This window comes from Lontra canadensis, unplaced genomic scaffold, assembly GCF_010015895.1.
Source record: "Lontra canadensis isolate GAN:19392208 unplaced genomic scaffold, GSC_riverotter_1.0 scaffold154, whole genome shotgun sequence".
Taxonomy (NCBI): domain Eukaryota; kingdom Metazoa; phylum Chordata; class Mammalia; order Carnivora; family Mustelidae; genus Lontra; species Lontra canadensis.
In genome coordinates, this window is record NW_022631148.1 from 294,269 (window position 1) to 307,700 (window position 13,432).

The 13,432-nt window shown below is 42.2% G+C and overlaps 1 protein-coding gene across 11 annotated transcripts in view; it reads right to left on the minus strand.

Annotated features, from left to right (window-relative positions):
• AMBRA1 (autophagy and beclin 1 regulator 1) overlaps positions 1-13,432 on the minus strand; it is a 174,105-nt gene that overhangs the window by 99,260 nt on the left and 61,413 nt on the right. For 7 of the 11 annotated variants that reach the window (XR_004381138.1, XR_004381140.1, XR_004381139.1 and 4 more), the window contains 2 exons: positions 8,597-8,683; positions 4,197-4,376 (listed from right to left, as the gene is read on the minus strand). The exons of 2 other annotated variants lie outside the window; for them this stretch is intronic. Coding sequence is in view for 6 of the 9 variants with exons in the window: in XM_032844600.1 (XP_032700491.1) it covers positions 4,197-4,376; positions 8,597-8,683 (267 nt within the window). In the remaining 3 variants the exon portion in view is untranslated. The remainder of the gene's footprint in view (positions 1-4,196; positions 4,377-8,596; positions 8,684-13,432) is intronic. 2 more of the 11 variants (XM_032844599.1, XM_032844604.1) reach the window with 1 other exon arrangement.

Consider the following 13,432-nt stretch of genomic DNA (forward strand, 5'->3'; position numbering starts at 1 on the left):
ATGTCCTGTTTGTGCATTCTGATAAACACAGGGACCCTGCAGTCTCAATCCTGGCTATAGAGAGAGATGAATGGCAGGAGAAGATGCCTGCCTGGGTAGATGAGTCATTAATCCAGACCACAAAAGAATAAAAATTTAACCTGATGGTGACCAAACGTCAAAGCTAACCTCCCTAGAGAGAAATCTAGACAGTCTTCTTCCACAGCAAATTCAGGGAGCAAGAGCTCAAATGTGGTTCTACAACATTCATAAGGTTTTTATTTTATTTATTCATTTTTTTTTAAGATTTTATTTATTTTTTATCTGACAGGCAGAGATCACAAGTAGGCAGAGAGGCAGGCAGAGAGAGAGGAGGAAGCAGGCTCCCTGCTGAGCAGAGAGCCCGATGCAGGGCTCGATCCCAGGACCCTGGGATCATGACCTGAGCCGAAGGCAGAAGCTTTAACCCACTGAGCCACCCAGGCGCCCCTTTATTTATTCATTTTTAAAGATCTATTTATTTATTTGAGAGAGAGAAAGAGTGCATGTGGTGGTGGGGGCAGAGAGAGAGTCAAGCAGACTCCCCACTAAGTGCAGAGCCTGACACAGGGCTTGATTTTACAACCCTGAGATTAAAACCTGAGCCGAAATCAAGAGCAGATGCTTAGCCAACTGAGCCACCCAGGCACTCCATTTTAAAAGGTTTTTAAGTCTGCAGGATGGGGTGCCTGGGTGACTCAGTCAGTTAAGCATCTGCCCTTGGCTTGGGTCCTGGGATCGAGCTCCACACTGGGCTCCCTGCTCAGAGGGAAGCCTGCTTCTCCCTCTATTGCTCCCCCTGCTTCTACTCTCTCGCTCTGTCAAATAAATAAGCAAAATCTTTAAATAAATAAATAAATAAACCAAATAAATAAATAAATAGATCTGTAGGACAATAAAAGCCAGACACTGGGCGCCTGGGTGGCTCAGTCAGTTAAGCGGCTGCCTTCAGCTCAGGTCATGATCCCAGGGTCCTGGGATCGAGTCCCACATCGAGCTCCCTGCTCAGCAGAGAGTCTGCTTCTCCCTCTCCCTCTGCCTGCCGCTCTGCCTACTTATGCTCTCTATCTTTCTATCAAATAAATAAATAAAATATTTTTAAAAATAAATAAATAAAAGCCAGACATTAAATATGTTTGCGCCTGTTCTCGAATCTCAGACATGTATGATTTTGTCTCTGTATCCTCATTTAAAAATACACTACATGGGGCGCCTGAGTGGCTCAGTGGGTTAAGCCTCTGCCTTCGGCTCAGGTCATGATCTCAGGGTCCTGGGATCGAGCCCCACATAGGGCTCTTTGCTCAGTGGGGAGCCTGCTTTCCTCTCTCTCTCTGCCTGCCTCTCTGCCCACTTGTGATCTCACTCTGTCAAATAAATAAATAAAATCTTTAAAAAAAAAAAAGTAAAAATATACTACAGTGAAGTAAATATCTTATTAGGATATTATAAGGATTAAACAAGATTTTAAATATATAAATATATATAAAATATATTAATGTATTTATATATACTACAAATGTTTTGTATGTTATAAATTAGTATACACATGAAAAATATTATTATAGCTGATATATTTCATTCAACAGATGATGGAAAAGAACCAAAAAAGATGGAATCTGGTGACACTATACACCTGGATGGGACAAGGCAGAGAATGGCAAAATGATCCCTGGCTTAGCAAATGGGAAGAGAGCTGAAGATGTTGAAGCGGGACTGCAAAGGCAGAAGCGTGGTGTATTATGAAGGCAAGGAAACCAGTAGACCAGTCTCTCTTAATGGCACCCTAAGCATCAGGAAGATTCCAGGCCCTGTCTAACTCACCTGCCTCTCTGTACCTGAAAGAACCATGAATTATGACTGTACAAGCTTCTGATTTTCCTTCTGGTTATCAAAGCTAAGGAAAAGGATTGGGGCAGAGAAATTAAAACGGGCTAGTACATTCCCTCATCTTTCACTCATTTGTGCCTTAAAGCACCTAGACAGTAAGAGAAGAGGAGCAACCACAAGCAGCACTCAGTTTACAACAGGAAGGAGGAGGGCAGGGAAAGAGACAGAGAAAGAATGAACAGACAGTAACTCAGCATCAACCAGCTAGCACCTTCCTTCACTGGGAGACTTGAACTACTTACTAATATTGAAGTGACTAATCCACAGGTGCTACCAAAAACAAGACTGCAGTCTGCATCAGCCCCAAAAGAAAAGCACCCTGTGAGGGATTTTCGGAGGGACATGAGAGAAATCAGCCCATTGTTACGAACCAGGGAGCCACAGAAGACCCTTAGGGAGAAACAATGGTTAAGTCACTGCAGGAAAGGTGAAGAAGGCAATGTAAATTCAGGTCATGCTGAAGCCAGGGGGGAGGTGAGAGCACAGGTGGGCTGTGGGGAGCACAAGGAGGAGGCAGTCTGACACAGGAAAATCAAGGGGGAAGGAAGGGGAGAGGGAGGAGGTGGTAGCAGAAGAAAGAGAAGGTAAGATGAGAACAGAACATTTTAAACTAACCCAGAACTCCATTGTGAAGGACAAGTCACGAGGCAAGATACAGCTCAAAGGCATCAGTGCCACGTTTCACCAGTGCAAAGAGATAACACAGCCTTCCAAATGTGCATGGAGGGAGGCTATGCAATCTGCATGGACTCCCAGAGCTCCCCGGGATTACCGAGGCTTTTCGGCGGTACTAAGTCCCAGCAGCCTTAGTATGTACTTGAAACTGCTTCCCTGAACAGATCCCAGTGCTGGAAAAATAATCATAACCTGCTGGGGAACACATTTCACTCCTGGTGGGTGCCTGGCTAAGGGAGTGCAGACTCCCTTTCCCCTCACCACCAGTATATGCTCCCACCTTACCCCAGAGTGGACTGGAGGGTAAATGACACTGGCGGGGAGCCAGGGGGCAGCCGGTGAGAGAGGACCAGCACCCCTGCTCCACATTCCACTCCAGCTGCTTCAGGGCATCCCTGCATTTCTTTCACGTTTACATCTTCCCCAGACAAATGAACCGCCCATACAGTCTGCCTTCTGCTTCCAAGTACACAATTGCTAGTGTGTTTAAGAATCATATCAGGAAGGCAAATTGTATAAAGGTTGTTTCCACCTTCTTAGTCGTCTTTGGCAGAGAGAGTTCTCCAACGCATCTTAAAGCTTTATTGCAAGGTGGCTCTTGAGGAACTATCCATTCAGCTCACGGCAACAGAAGGTCGAGAGGTAGGCAAGAACCCTTAACATCCCAGACCTGACCCAGACTATGTCAAGATGGAGAGGGGAAAAAAGGAAAATGATTGACAGGCTGTCGTATTCCAATACAAAAGGAGAAAAAAAATAAGTCTTAACCACCTCTCTCTCTCTCACTCATTTTGCATGTTTGAGAATATCAAATATAGGAATCCAAACAAGAGCCAAATGTCCAATTTGATACAAGCCAGGAAAGCTTTCAGCATAGAAAGAAATAGAATGAATGGCTAGAAAGGTCAGGAGCAGCAGGTCAGAGAATTCAAACACAGCAGTGAGATGGAGGTGTTTAATCCTGTGTACGGGGCTGACCCTGCTCCTTTAGCTCAACCCCACCCTCCACTCAACCACTCAAAAGCCCCAGAAGAGCAAGGAATCACCTCTCAAGCCACCACATTAATCTGACAGGCAACTTTCAAAGGATCCTTACAGGAGAGATGGGGAGGGAGCAAGTTTAGGCAACAGAGCAGGATCTCTAAGAATCCACGTGATTCAAGGGTACTAAAAGGAACTGTCCTTGGGGAAATCTGGGTATTCTCATTATTTCTAATCTCTATACCTACTCTGCTGAAGAGAAAAAATACCAACCATCCTGTCTCCCTGATGCTGTGAAGACAGGCTATAAGAAGCACTTCCACAGCCACTGTTCATGCAAAAGGGATAGGAAAGCGTTGCTTTCATACGGAGCGGCAGCCATCTTCTCCAGCGTGGGCTGGGGCCAATGGTCTGTCTCTTACCACAGGCTCTGGTGAGTCAGCAGCACAACTGCCTGAGGTGGGGGGGCCCTGAGCCTTTTAACCCCCTTTCCCTCACCCCATCCTATTACTCATAAATAATAACTTAGGGGGTTGAAGCAAAAATGTCAACCACCGCTGCTTGGACGGTGGTCAACTTGGAAGCACACACAGCTTGGGAGGACAGGGAAGAAAGCAAGCTGAGGGGGTACTTACTCAAAGTCCTCAAACTCCAAGTCGGTTCCCTCTACTGATGGGCCCTGGTTGTCTGAGGAAGAGGAGGTGGTGGAAGAACGGAGACGGTTCTGCTGATAGCGCATGGAGCGCTGGCGAATACTGTCTCTCCGTGAGAGATACTGGATCATCCTCTGGGCGTAGTAGGCAGCAGGAGATAATCTGAGAGAGACAGAGATGGACAAACACAAACTAGCACTAATGCGGGGAATACTGTGAAAGACAGTAAATCCAGCTCTCCCATGGTATCTCCCTGCTGAGGCGAACTCCGGAGACATGAAAAATAAAGGGCATTTAAGTCACCAGGAGGTCTGTACTACACGATATGCTTATCAGACTACCACCAGCGCTTCTGTTCGAGGGGAAGGCAAAGAGGCTGTTGAATCCGTCATCACCTGCTCAACAGCTGTCCCCTCCTAAGGGTTTAACACTGCACCTTCCTTTTCAGTTTCTGAAGGGACCCCTTGTAGCTTTCTCAGGGTTCCCTTCACAGAGATTCACGGCCGTCTTCAATCATCCATACTCAAAATATAAGAAACGAAAAGGGACCATAGCAATCGTCCACAGGCCAGCTCTTCTTTCATTTTATACAGGAGAAAAGAGGCCAGGAGATGGCACACCGGGCATGACCCAAGAAGGCACCATCTTCACCAGGACGTCCTTCTCCAACAAATCCACACGGCTCCAAATTTGTCCTAGCTCCCTACAATGAGCTCTCTGAACCTCTCAGATCTATGGATTATTCACAGATATTTGTAACACAGAGAAAATAGTCAGGATCAAAAAAGAGAGTAAAATACACTCAGGAAAACAAAACCTAACAGGGAAAAAAAAAGATTTTTCTATTTCTAACAACAGAGCATCAGAGGCTACATGGGAACTTAGCAATGCAGAAGGCAGGTTACTCCTTTTTCTTCTCCCTAACCATGGCTATTCTCAGTGGATAATTAGTCTAGACCTCTGTCTTTCCATATGTGGCTTAGTGTCTTCATACTCCATGAAAACGTCTAGTGTCCCATACAATTCACCACATTCCCTTCTTTCTCAAGTTTTTCCTCCATCTTTCAGAACATCGCTACATACTAAGTGAGAGAAGAACAATAATAGAAAAACGGTTTATATATAATATTAAGTGGATTACTAAGAAATTTCCAGGCTTAAAACTTGCTTGAGGCACACACTTTTAACTCAACAATCCCACTAGGAATTTTATCATATGGAATTAGTGGAAAAACTGGGAAACATCCCAAATGCCCACCAACAGATTAAATAAACTGTATCTGTACAAAGAAACACTAGGTAGCTATTAAAAAGAGTAAGTCATCCCTATATACACACAAGAAAAACCCTCTAACCCAAAAATTTTAGTGGGAGAAAAACTGAAAGAATAGTATGCATATACTAATATATATATAAAAACATATATTTTTTCAATTAGAACAAAAAAATTAAAAGGAAACAATCCTAGTGAGGATTCCTGGGAATCTTAACTTCTATAATATTTGAATATAAAAGGAAAAAAAAATCTATCTTTTTTTTTTTTTTAATGGAAATCTGGAAAAACTGATTGAGAATGGAAATAGTAACAGTTACATCCAATGATGGGAATAGTATTTACAAAATCTTGCTGCCTGACTTTTCATTACCCCTGGACAAAGTTTCTGGGAAAATCTCAGTAAATCTACTGACTCAGACCAAAGAGCTTCTGTGGTCACTTGCTGTAGGAGCTGAGACTATCTCTGAAATGCCAGTCATCAGAGGTGGTATCCTTCTGGCTAACTGCCAAATGGAATTCCCAAGCAGGCCAAAGGACAATCTTTGGAACTCAGAAAGTCCTTGTTATAGAACAATATACTGCATTTGGCATCCCTGAATCCAAATTATACAGCAGGTGGGCAGGGGATGCACAGATGCCTTGGCCGAGATCATCAGAGTACAAGAATCATTTCTTAAAAGTCTCAACATGTGGATCTTTCATGATCCACTGGCCCCTGTTGACCTACATTTTGCAAGGATGAATCAAGAATCCTACATTTTCAAGAGACAAAAGTCAGCACTCTTGAGTTATTCCTGTATCTACTAAATATACAGAAATCTTCCAGAAGTCAACCATTGATGGTTAAATTCTCAAGTCAATCAGACTAGAAAGAATGTAAAAAACGTTTCAAGAGCAGAATGAAGATTGTTTTTTGGAAATGATTCCGAAAAGTGACTATATGTACATTCATTCCTCAGTCGATAGCCCACCCTAACTAATGGGAAAATTATATTATTGGTGACAGAAGTAGAAAGAATGTTGATGCAGACAATAATAAAGACTGCCCTTTTATGTAAGGGCATAATTTCAGCACTAGGTAACCCCAACTGTTTAATTTCATCATAGGATAGGAATTCCCTAAGCTACAAAACTATGCATCAATGGTAAAGAAAAAAGGATTCCTGGTACAATTATCAAACACAAGTATACCCTAGCCTCATCTTTTTAGGTATCCAGAGGGAAACTAAAGATCTGAATGCTGAAATGTCCCATAAAGGCTTTGACCTATATGTATTATGTATGGTGACATCTAAGAGGAAAAAGAAATTAAACAACCAGTAATGAGTTAGCAATCATCCTCCTACTGGAGAGCTGGATAATCACCAAATTCTGGTGTCCCAAGTAAAAATTTTAAATGTTTAAATATATCCACAAGTTTTCTTCAAGGAAGAATACCTTCTCCTCCAAAGAAAACTGTGTGTTCAGAGGGGAAAATGTAAAAATAGCAACACCACAAAGTATGACACTTTCTGTGATAAAGAGATATGAGTGGGAGTAAATAAAAGATTTATTACATGAAAGGAGGACAAATAATGGTCTTTAAGGATCACTGTTAAACGTTGTCAGGTTAAAAATTCTGGGGATGAGGGGCGCCTGGGTGGCTCAGTGGATTAAAGCCTCTGTCTTAGGCTCGGGTCATGATCCCAGGGTCCTGGAATCGAGCCCCAAGTTGGGCTCGCTGCTTGGCGGGGAGCCTGCTCCCCCACCACCCTCTGCCTGCCTCTCTGCCTACTTGTGATCTCTGTCTGTCCAATAAATAAATAAAATCTTAAAAAAAAAAAAATTCTGGGGATGAGATTCCTATTGCTGTCCTAAAAAACTCTTATAGCAAGAAATTCTCTTCTCAGTGTTTCAGAGTAATCAGATTGATGCATAAAATCTCCCTCTCTTACTCTCGGCTCTGCTTTCAAGTGTGATCAGAGACTAACATAAACTTCCTTGGTTCGGTCATCGCCATCTCAGCTGCCTCCCTGTATTCTCCCTGATTCTGGATTCGCCATTTTGGGGTTATGGAAAAAGAAGTAAGAAAGTGATGGGGGAATCCTTTCATTAGTCTCTCAGAAAGAATGCTCAGTATCATGACGTAACTGTGGCAACAACAAAATCACTCAATATCCCTAGCATCAACCACACTGGTCTACGGGTCTTTCCAGACTTGAAATTCTTAATCTAAAGCAAAGCTCATTTAGCTTTATCTAACCTGTATTTGTTAACTTGCCAACCTCACAATTAAAATTATTCTTTCTTTTGGCAAAGTCTCACCATTTGCTCCGGTATTACTTAAATAATGTGAAGGTTATCCCCTACTTAGGTCATTAACAAAATCAGTAAGTCTGGCTGTGACAACACCAAAGGGCTGCTCACTATAAATAAATGTTACACATCAACTCAACACCTCATCCTGGGTCCTCAGTCACCAGTATCAGGTAAGGGTGGGCCCTGAACTTGTCTAAGTGCTTTTGTAACCGCTTTGAGAACTCTTCAAATATCTTCTGATTGGTGTAAGGTAAACACTTTATTAAAATGCCAACTTATTTTATTTAGTTACCCTTTTGTCAGTCATCTCTTCCTTTAGGTCACATCCAAAAACTGAACATCTGAATGAGCTTGACTTCTACCTTTCGATAGTCTAAATTTTCTCTCAAATGAGAGCAACTAGAATTATTTGTTAGCTGGTTAGTTTTAATTTGTAAGTAATTTCCCTATTAATAACTACTTGTTTCCCTTTTGACTGTCCATCTGAATGGCAACAGCCTCCCTGATCAGCAAAAATGGCATATCCTGTGACTCTGCCAGTGGCCTCCTCAGGTCCCTCCTCTAAGTGCCCCACTTACAGAAATGAGCCCCAAAGGACAAGAGCTCAGTCACAACCCTCTGCCACCAGAGGTTCTGTTCACTTACCTGCAACACTTCCCCATCACCTGAACCACCTGTCTCAAAACTGTAACTGAAGAGTAAAAGAGCACCAGGACCAGAGAGGCACAGAATGGGGCTTCCAACAGCTTGGCAACCCCAAGGGCAGCCCCTCCCTCCCACCTAGTGCCATTTCTCACTTTGGCCTTACCTCGCTGGGTCTGGGTAAATTGGGTGCTCTCTGGATCCTGCTCCATCATAACGGGATAATGAAATGAGGGAAGACTCCAGCAGCCTCCTAGCAGAGATTAAAAAAATGGCAATAATCCCTGTCAATTACCAACTCAGAGGTCATTCATACGGGAAAAATAGGGGGAGAAATAAATAATATCCCCCTTTGGAGCTAGCTAATACCTGCTATCTGGGATCATACCCTTCCTACAAACTAAGTACTTAAAGAGACAAATAAATGAGCTACAGCGCTCCCACACTGGACATGGCCACTGTATTATGCTGAATACTGCTCTTCTGTGAGAAATGAACAACTGCTTCAGAGACATGATCTTATTCCTATTTGCAGTATCTCTGGCAAATAGGACAAAAAGGAGGTTGGGATCAACACAGGAGGGAAAAATTAGGCATACCCAGAGATATTCATGTAGTGCCAACATTTATCTTGGTGTTCAGTTTCTCCACGTTATCCTAATCCATATCCCCTTATATTCTACTCATTCTGCTCTGCCCACACCCTTTCTGTGAGAAGAAGTACTCCTCAGGCTCGCTTACCTGACAAAAATCTTTAATTACATAACCTAGCCCAATCATAAATTCAACTGATCACATGTCGATACACCCACATTTTATTGAGCACTTTCTTGGTGCCAGGCAAATACTAAGCACATCATATATATTTTGTTACTTCAAACTCACCTATCTCTGCAAGGTAGGCATTATTATACAAACATGAGAACACTGGGCCTAAAAGTTAAGTATATGGCACTGTGCACAGGGCTATTAAGTGACAGCACCAGGACTCCAGAGAAGGTCAACTCCGAAATGCTTCAAACCACGATGCATGTAGGCAAAAAGTGCACGTTTCCACTGTGAGACCAAGCTCAGTATTGCCGGCTCTTCCTGTGTTTTAAGGGAAGCCAGAAATCTGGACTTTTCCATGAAATCTCCTGACTGATAAATTTTAGCTAAAATGTTTTTCCCCCCTTTGTACAGGACCAATTAAAACACATCTGATAAATGTGGCCCAGGGACCCCCAAGTTTGCCATGTCTGCCACACTGCTTCCCAACTCAAATGTGCCTTGGCAGCCAATCAAAATCCTGCCACAGAACACGTTTCAGAGGAAATGGTCTCAAAAAGAAATGCATATTGTTCCTTTCCAGCAGCATCTTGCCTGGCTCTCCCGGGAACAGGTCTCCGGCTCCCTGCCAGACTCTTCTTTAAAGCAGATCTGTAGGATAAGGACAGCAGCTACCAATCTTTTCCAATTGAGTTAATTCAATTCACTGTTATTAAAACCAGCTGGCTTTAGGTATAGTCATGTGCAGTCACTTTATCCCAGCAACTGGCTCACCAAAGCATTTCCCCCAACAGCCTGGGGAAGAGATACAGCAGAGGTCCTGTCAAGCTGTCTTGCTACCTTTCCTGCCCAGGACAACCAACTGTTAAATGATGCTTTCTATCTAAACAAGGCCTAATACCTCCCCCCACAATTCATTTTAAGCAGTCCTACCACTGAAGGAAGAGAATATTACAATGTAACCAAGAGGAAGAGAAGAAAGCAATAAAATACATCTCTCTGGTCTGGGATCTTCAATGATATCACTGTCGACAGCAGCAGAAATGCTGTTTCATCAATTCTAAGAGATACCCTCCCATTTTAGCATGTCTGACACTGGGATGCATCTAATAATTGTATGAAACGTTTATTTTTTTTAAAGATTTTATTTATTTGAGAGAGAGAGAAAGCAGGAGTGGGTGAGGGGCAGTGGGAGAGGGAGAAGCAGACTCGCCACTGAGCAGGGAGCCCGACACAGGGCTGAATTCCAGGACCCTGAGATCATGACCTGAGCCCAAGGCACATGCTTAACCGACTGAGCCAACCGGGCATCCCTGACACAGTTAAACTGGAAGGATTTTTTTTTTTTTCCTTTCATTAGGGGCACATAAAATAATGGCATGTCTTTGAGTCTTGAACTACAAAATGTTTGTGAGAGGAAGGGGTAGTGAGAGGTTCCTAGACTAGGAAAAGAAGAAAAGTGAAATTTTGAGAAGAGTATATATTCGGGACATTTATGCCATCTTAGATAAATACTTGTCCACTACTAATTAATTAGTTCTATGGAATTGGGAAGGAGTTGAATGGAAGCAAGATCTGGGAGCAACTGACTTCCCTGAACACCCAGAAGTCCCTCCATCCCAAAGGGCTCATGGAGTTTTTAGTCCTAAGTATAGCTGAGCCCCATCAGGTTATCCTCCAAATGGCTGCTTAGTAAACAGAAGCCCTTTGGCAAGGAGCATCCTACAGAGTAACAAACATGTATCTTTCTTAAGTACTTCTGTCTGGAGAATGATGCTAAGTTAGGAAGCCAAAGCCCGTATTACCCCCTACTACTATGCTAAGGCAGTGTCCGTATTCAGAGAGATGAGATGACTTTTTAAGGATCCTGTAAAGGAGATTCTTGAACTAGAATAGTCTGGATTAGATAATCTCAATTTAAATGATTCCATTTTATACTCCTGCAAAGTCTACTTCCCACCCTAACTTCCTATCTTAATTAGAAAGACTTCTTTAAATTAGGGTAAAGCCAAAATGTTAAGCTTTGTCTCTGGGGAGTCCCTGATGAGGTTCTTTTGGAACATGCATCCCTTGTGCCTACTTACTACAAAATCTGCTGGCACCATTTAGGCTCCCCAGGCAATACAGTGGACTGGCAAGCCATATATATGGCATTTTAACTGCTAATACACAAAATCAGGAGAGCCAATTACTATGAATAGCACCCTCACACACCACTGATTAAACACTGAGTTCTCTTCAGTTAGGACGCAAGTACACCCTGAAGGACTAAAAAAGACTTCTCCAATTGGTGTTGGACACCAAAAGAACTAGAGCTACCAGATGAGTAAATCTCACCACCACTCCTAGGAACTTCAAACAAAGATCTTTTTCTCCTACAGTTAGCTTCCTGCAAACAGCCATCACTGGAGAAATGACATAAGAAAATGGGATGAGATGCCAGCTGTGTGCCTTCTTCTCTGGCCACCACAAATGTGACTTGCCTTAACCATCTATCATGCAACCCAATAATGCGAAATCAGGTAGGGCTTAGGAGGGGGCTCAGACAAGCTTGTTCAGGCTTGAAGCTACCATTTCATTCTGCCTGTAATCACAATTTTGAAGAGTCACTGAAGCCCCTGACAGGAAAAAAACACACACGAAAAAACCCTCTTTCTTTGCAAGTTTGCCTGGTTCATTCTCTGTACCAGTGGCGTCCAACTGAGATACACAGGTGTTGGTGTTATTCTGACCCACTGGAGAACAGAAAGAAATATCAAAACTTTTTATTTATGTATAAACCATAATCTGTAACACACACACACACACACACACACGCAAATTGCTCAAAAGCCTTTTACTAATAGAAGTATTTTTTTTTAAAGTCTGAAGACCACTGCTCTGTCAAACTATATCCTACTTTTAAGAAAATCCAACTTCTGAAAGAATGTAATAAACACAAATATATAAATATAAAAACCATACATTTAAAAGAATAAGTACAAGTACATAAATATAAAAACCATAAATATGTAAAAGCATAACCATACTCATACATAGAGCAAAAGAGAGAGAACAATAACACAAATGTGGTAAAATGCTAATATTTAGGGAATGTGGGTGAAGAGTATAAGGGAATTCTTTGCACTATTTTTGCAACTTTTCTGCCAGTCTGAAATTATTTCAAAATTAGAAACATTCAAAAAAATTAAAAACATTCGATATGCAAAACTGAAAAGTAAACCACTGAAAACTAAAAGGAAAACTCTTCATTTTCAAAAGAATTACTCACTTCTTAAAAAGGATTTCTTTTTTTTTTTTAAGATTTTATTTATTTATTTGACAGACAGAGATCACAAGTAGACAGAGAGGCAGGCAGAGAGAGAGAGGGAAGCAGGCTCCCTGATGAGCAGAGAGCCCGATGCGGGACTCGATCCCAGGACCCTGAGATCATGACCTGAGCCGAAGGCAGCGGCTTAACCCACTGAGCCACCCAGGCGCCCTTAAAAAGGATTTCTTAAAATAGTAAGTTGCCCTAATGCCCTATGGCAGGTTTGGTAAACTAGAGGCCCCAAGCTAGCTGCCTGTTTTTATAAATAAAGTTTTATTTAAACATGGCCATAATCCACGCATTTATATATTGTCTGTGGCTGTTTTGGAGCTGGCAAGGCAGAGTTAATCCTGACAGGAACATGCTTAAAATACTAACTACCTGCTCCTTTACAGAAAAAAATCTGCCCACCCCCTGCTCTTAAAATATTTGCTTACATAAAATCCCTTGAAAGATAAAGTGAAGTCACTAAGAAATGGAACAGAAAAACATGAAATCAAAGTATTATACACTAAAGTCATCAAAAATTAATATTAAACCCTGATAAAATCATTACTCAACAGAGACACACTTCAAGCTGTAAAATTCCTAACATTTTAAATGACTACAGCTATTTCTTCCTTTCCTGATTAATACTCTGATTATGCGCAAGTGGGTTCCCTAGTTCCACTATATCCTTTGATGACTAGGAAAACAATAAAAAAAAAAATAGTGGAAGAAAGCTGTGGAAAAGAACAAAGCTATCAAGGCAGATGAGATGGGTCACCTGAACGAAAAGAACTTTCATTTCAAATCCAACAGATATCGGAGTTGAGAAACAGAAAGTATGGTACCGGGGCGCCTGGGTGGCTCAGTGGGTTAAGCCTCTGCCTTCGGCTCAGGTCATGATCCCAGGGTCCTGGGACAGAGCCCCACATTGGGCTC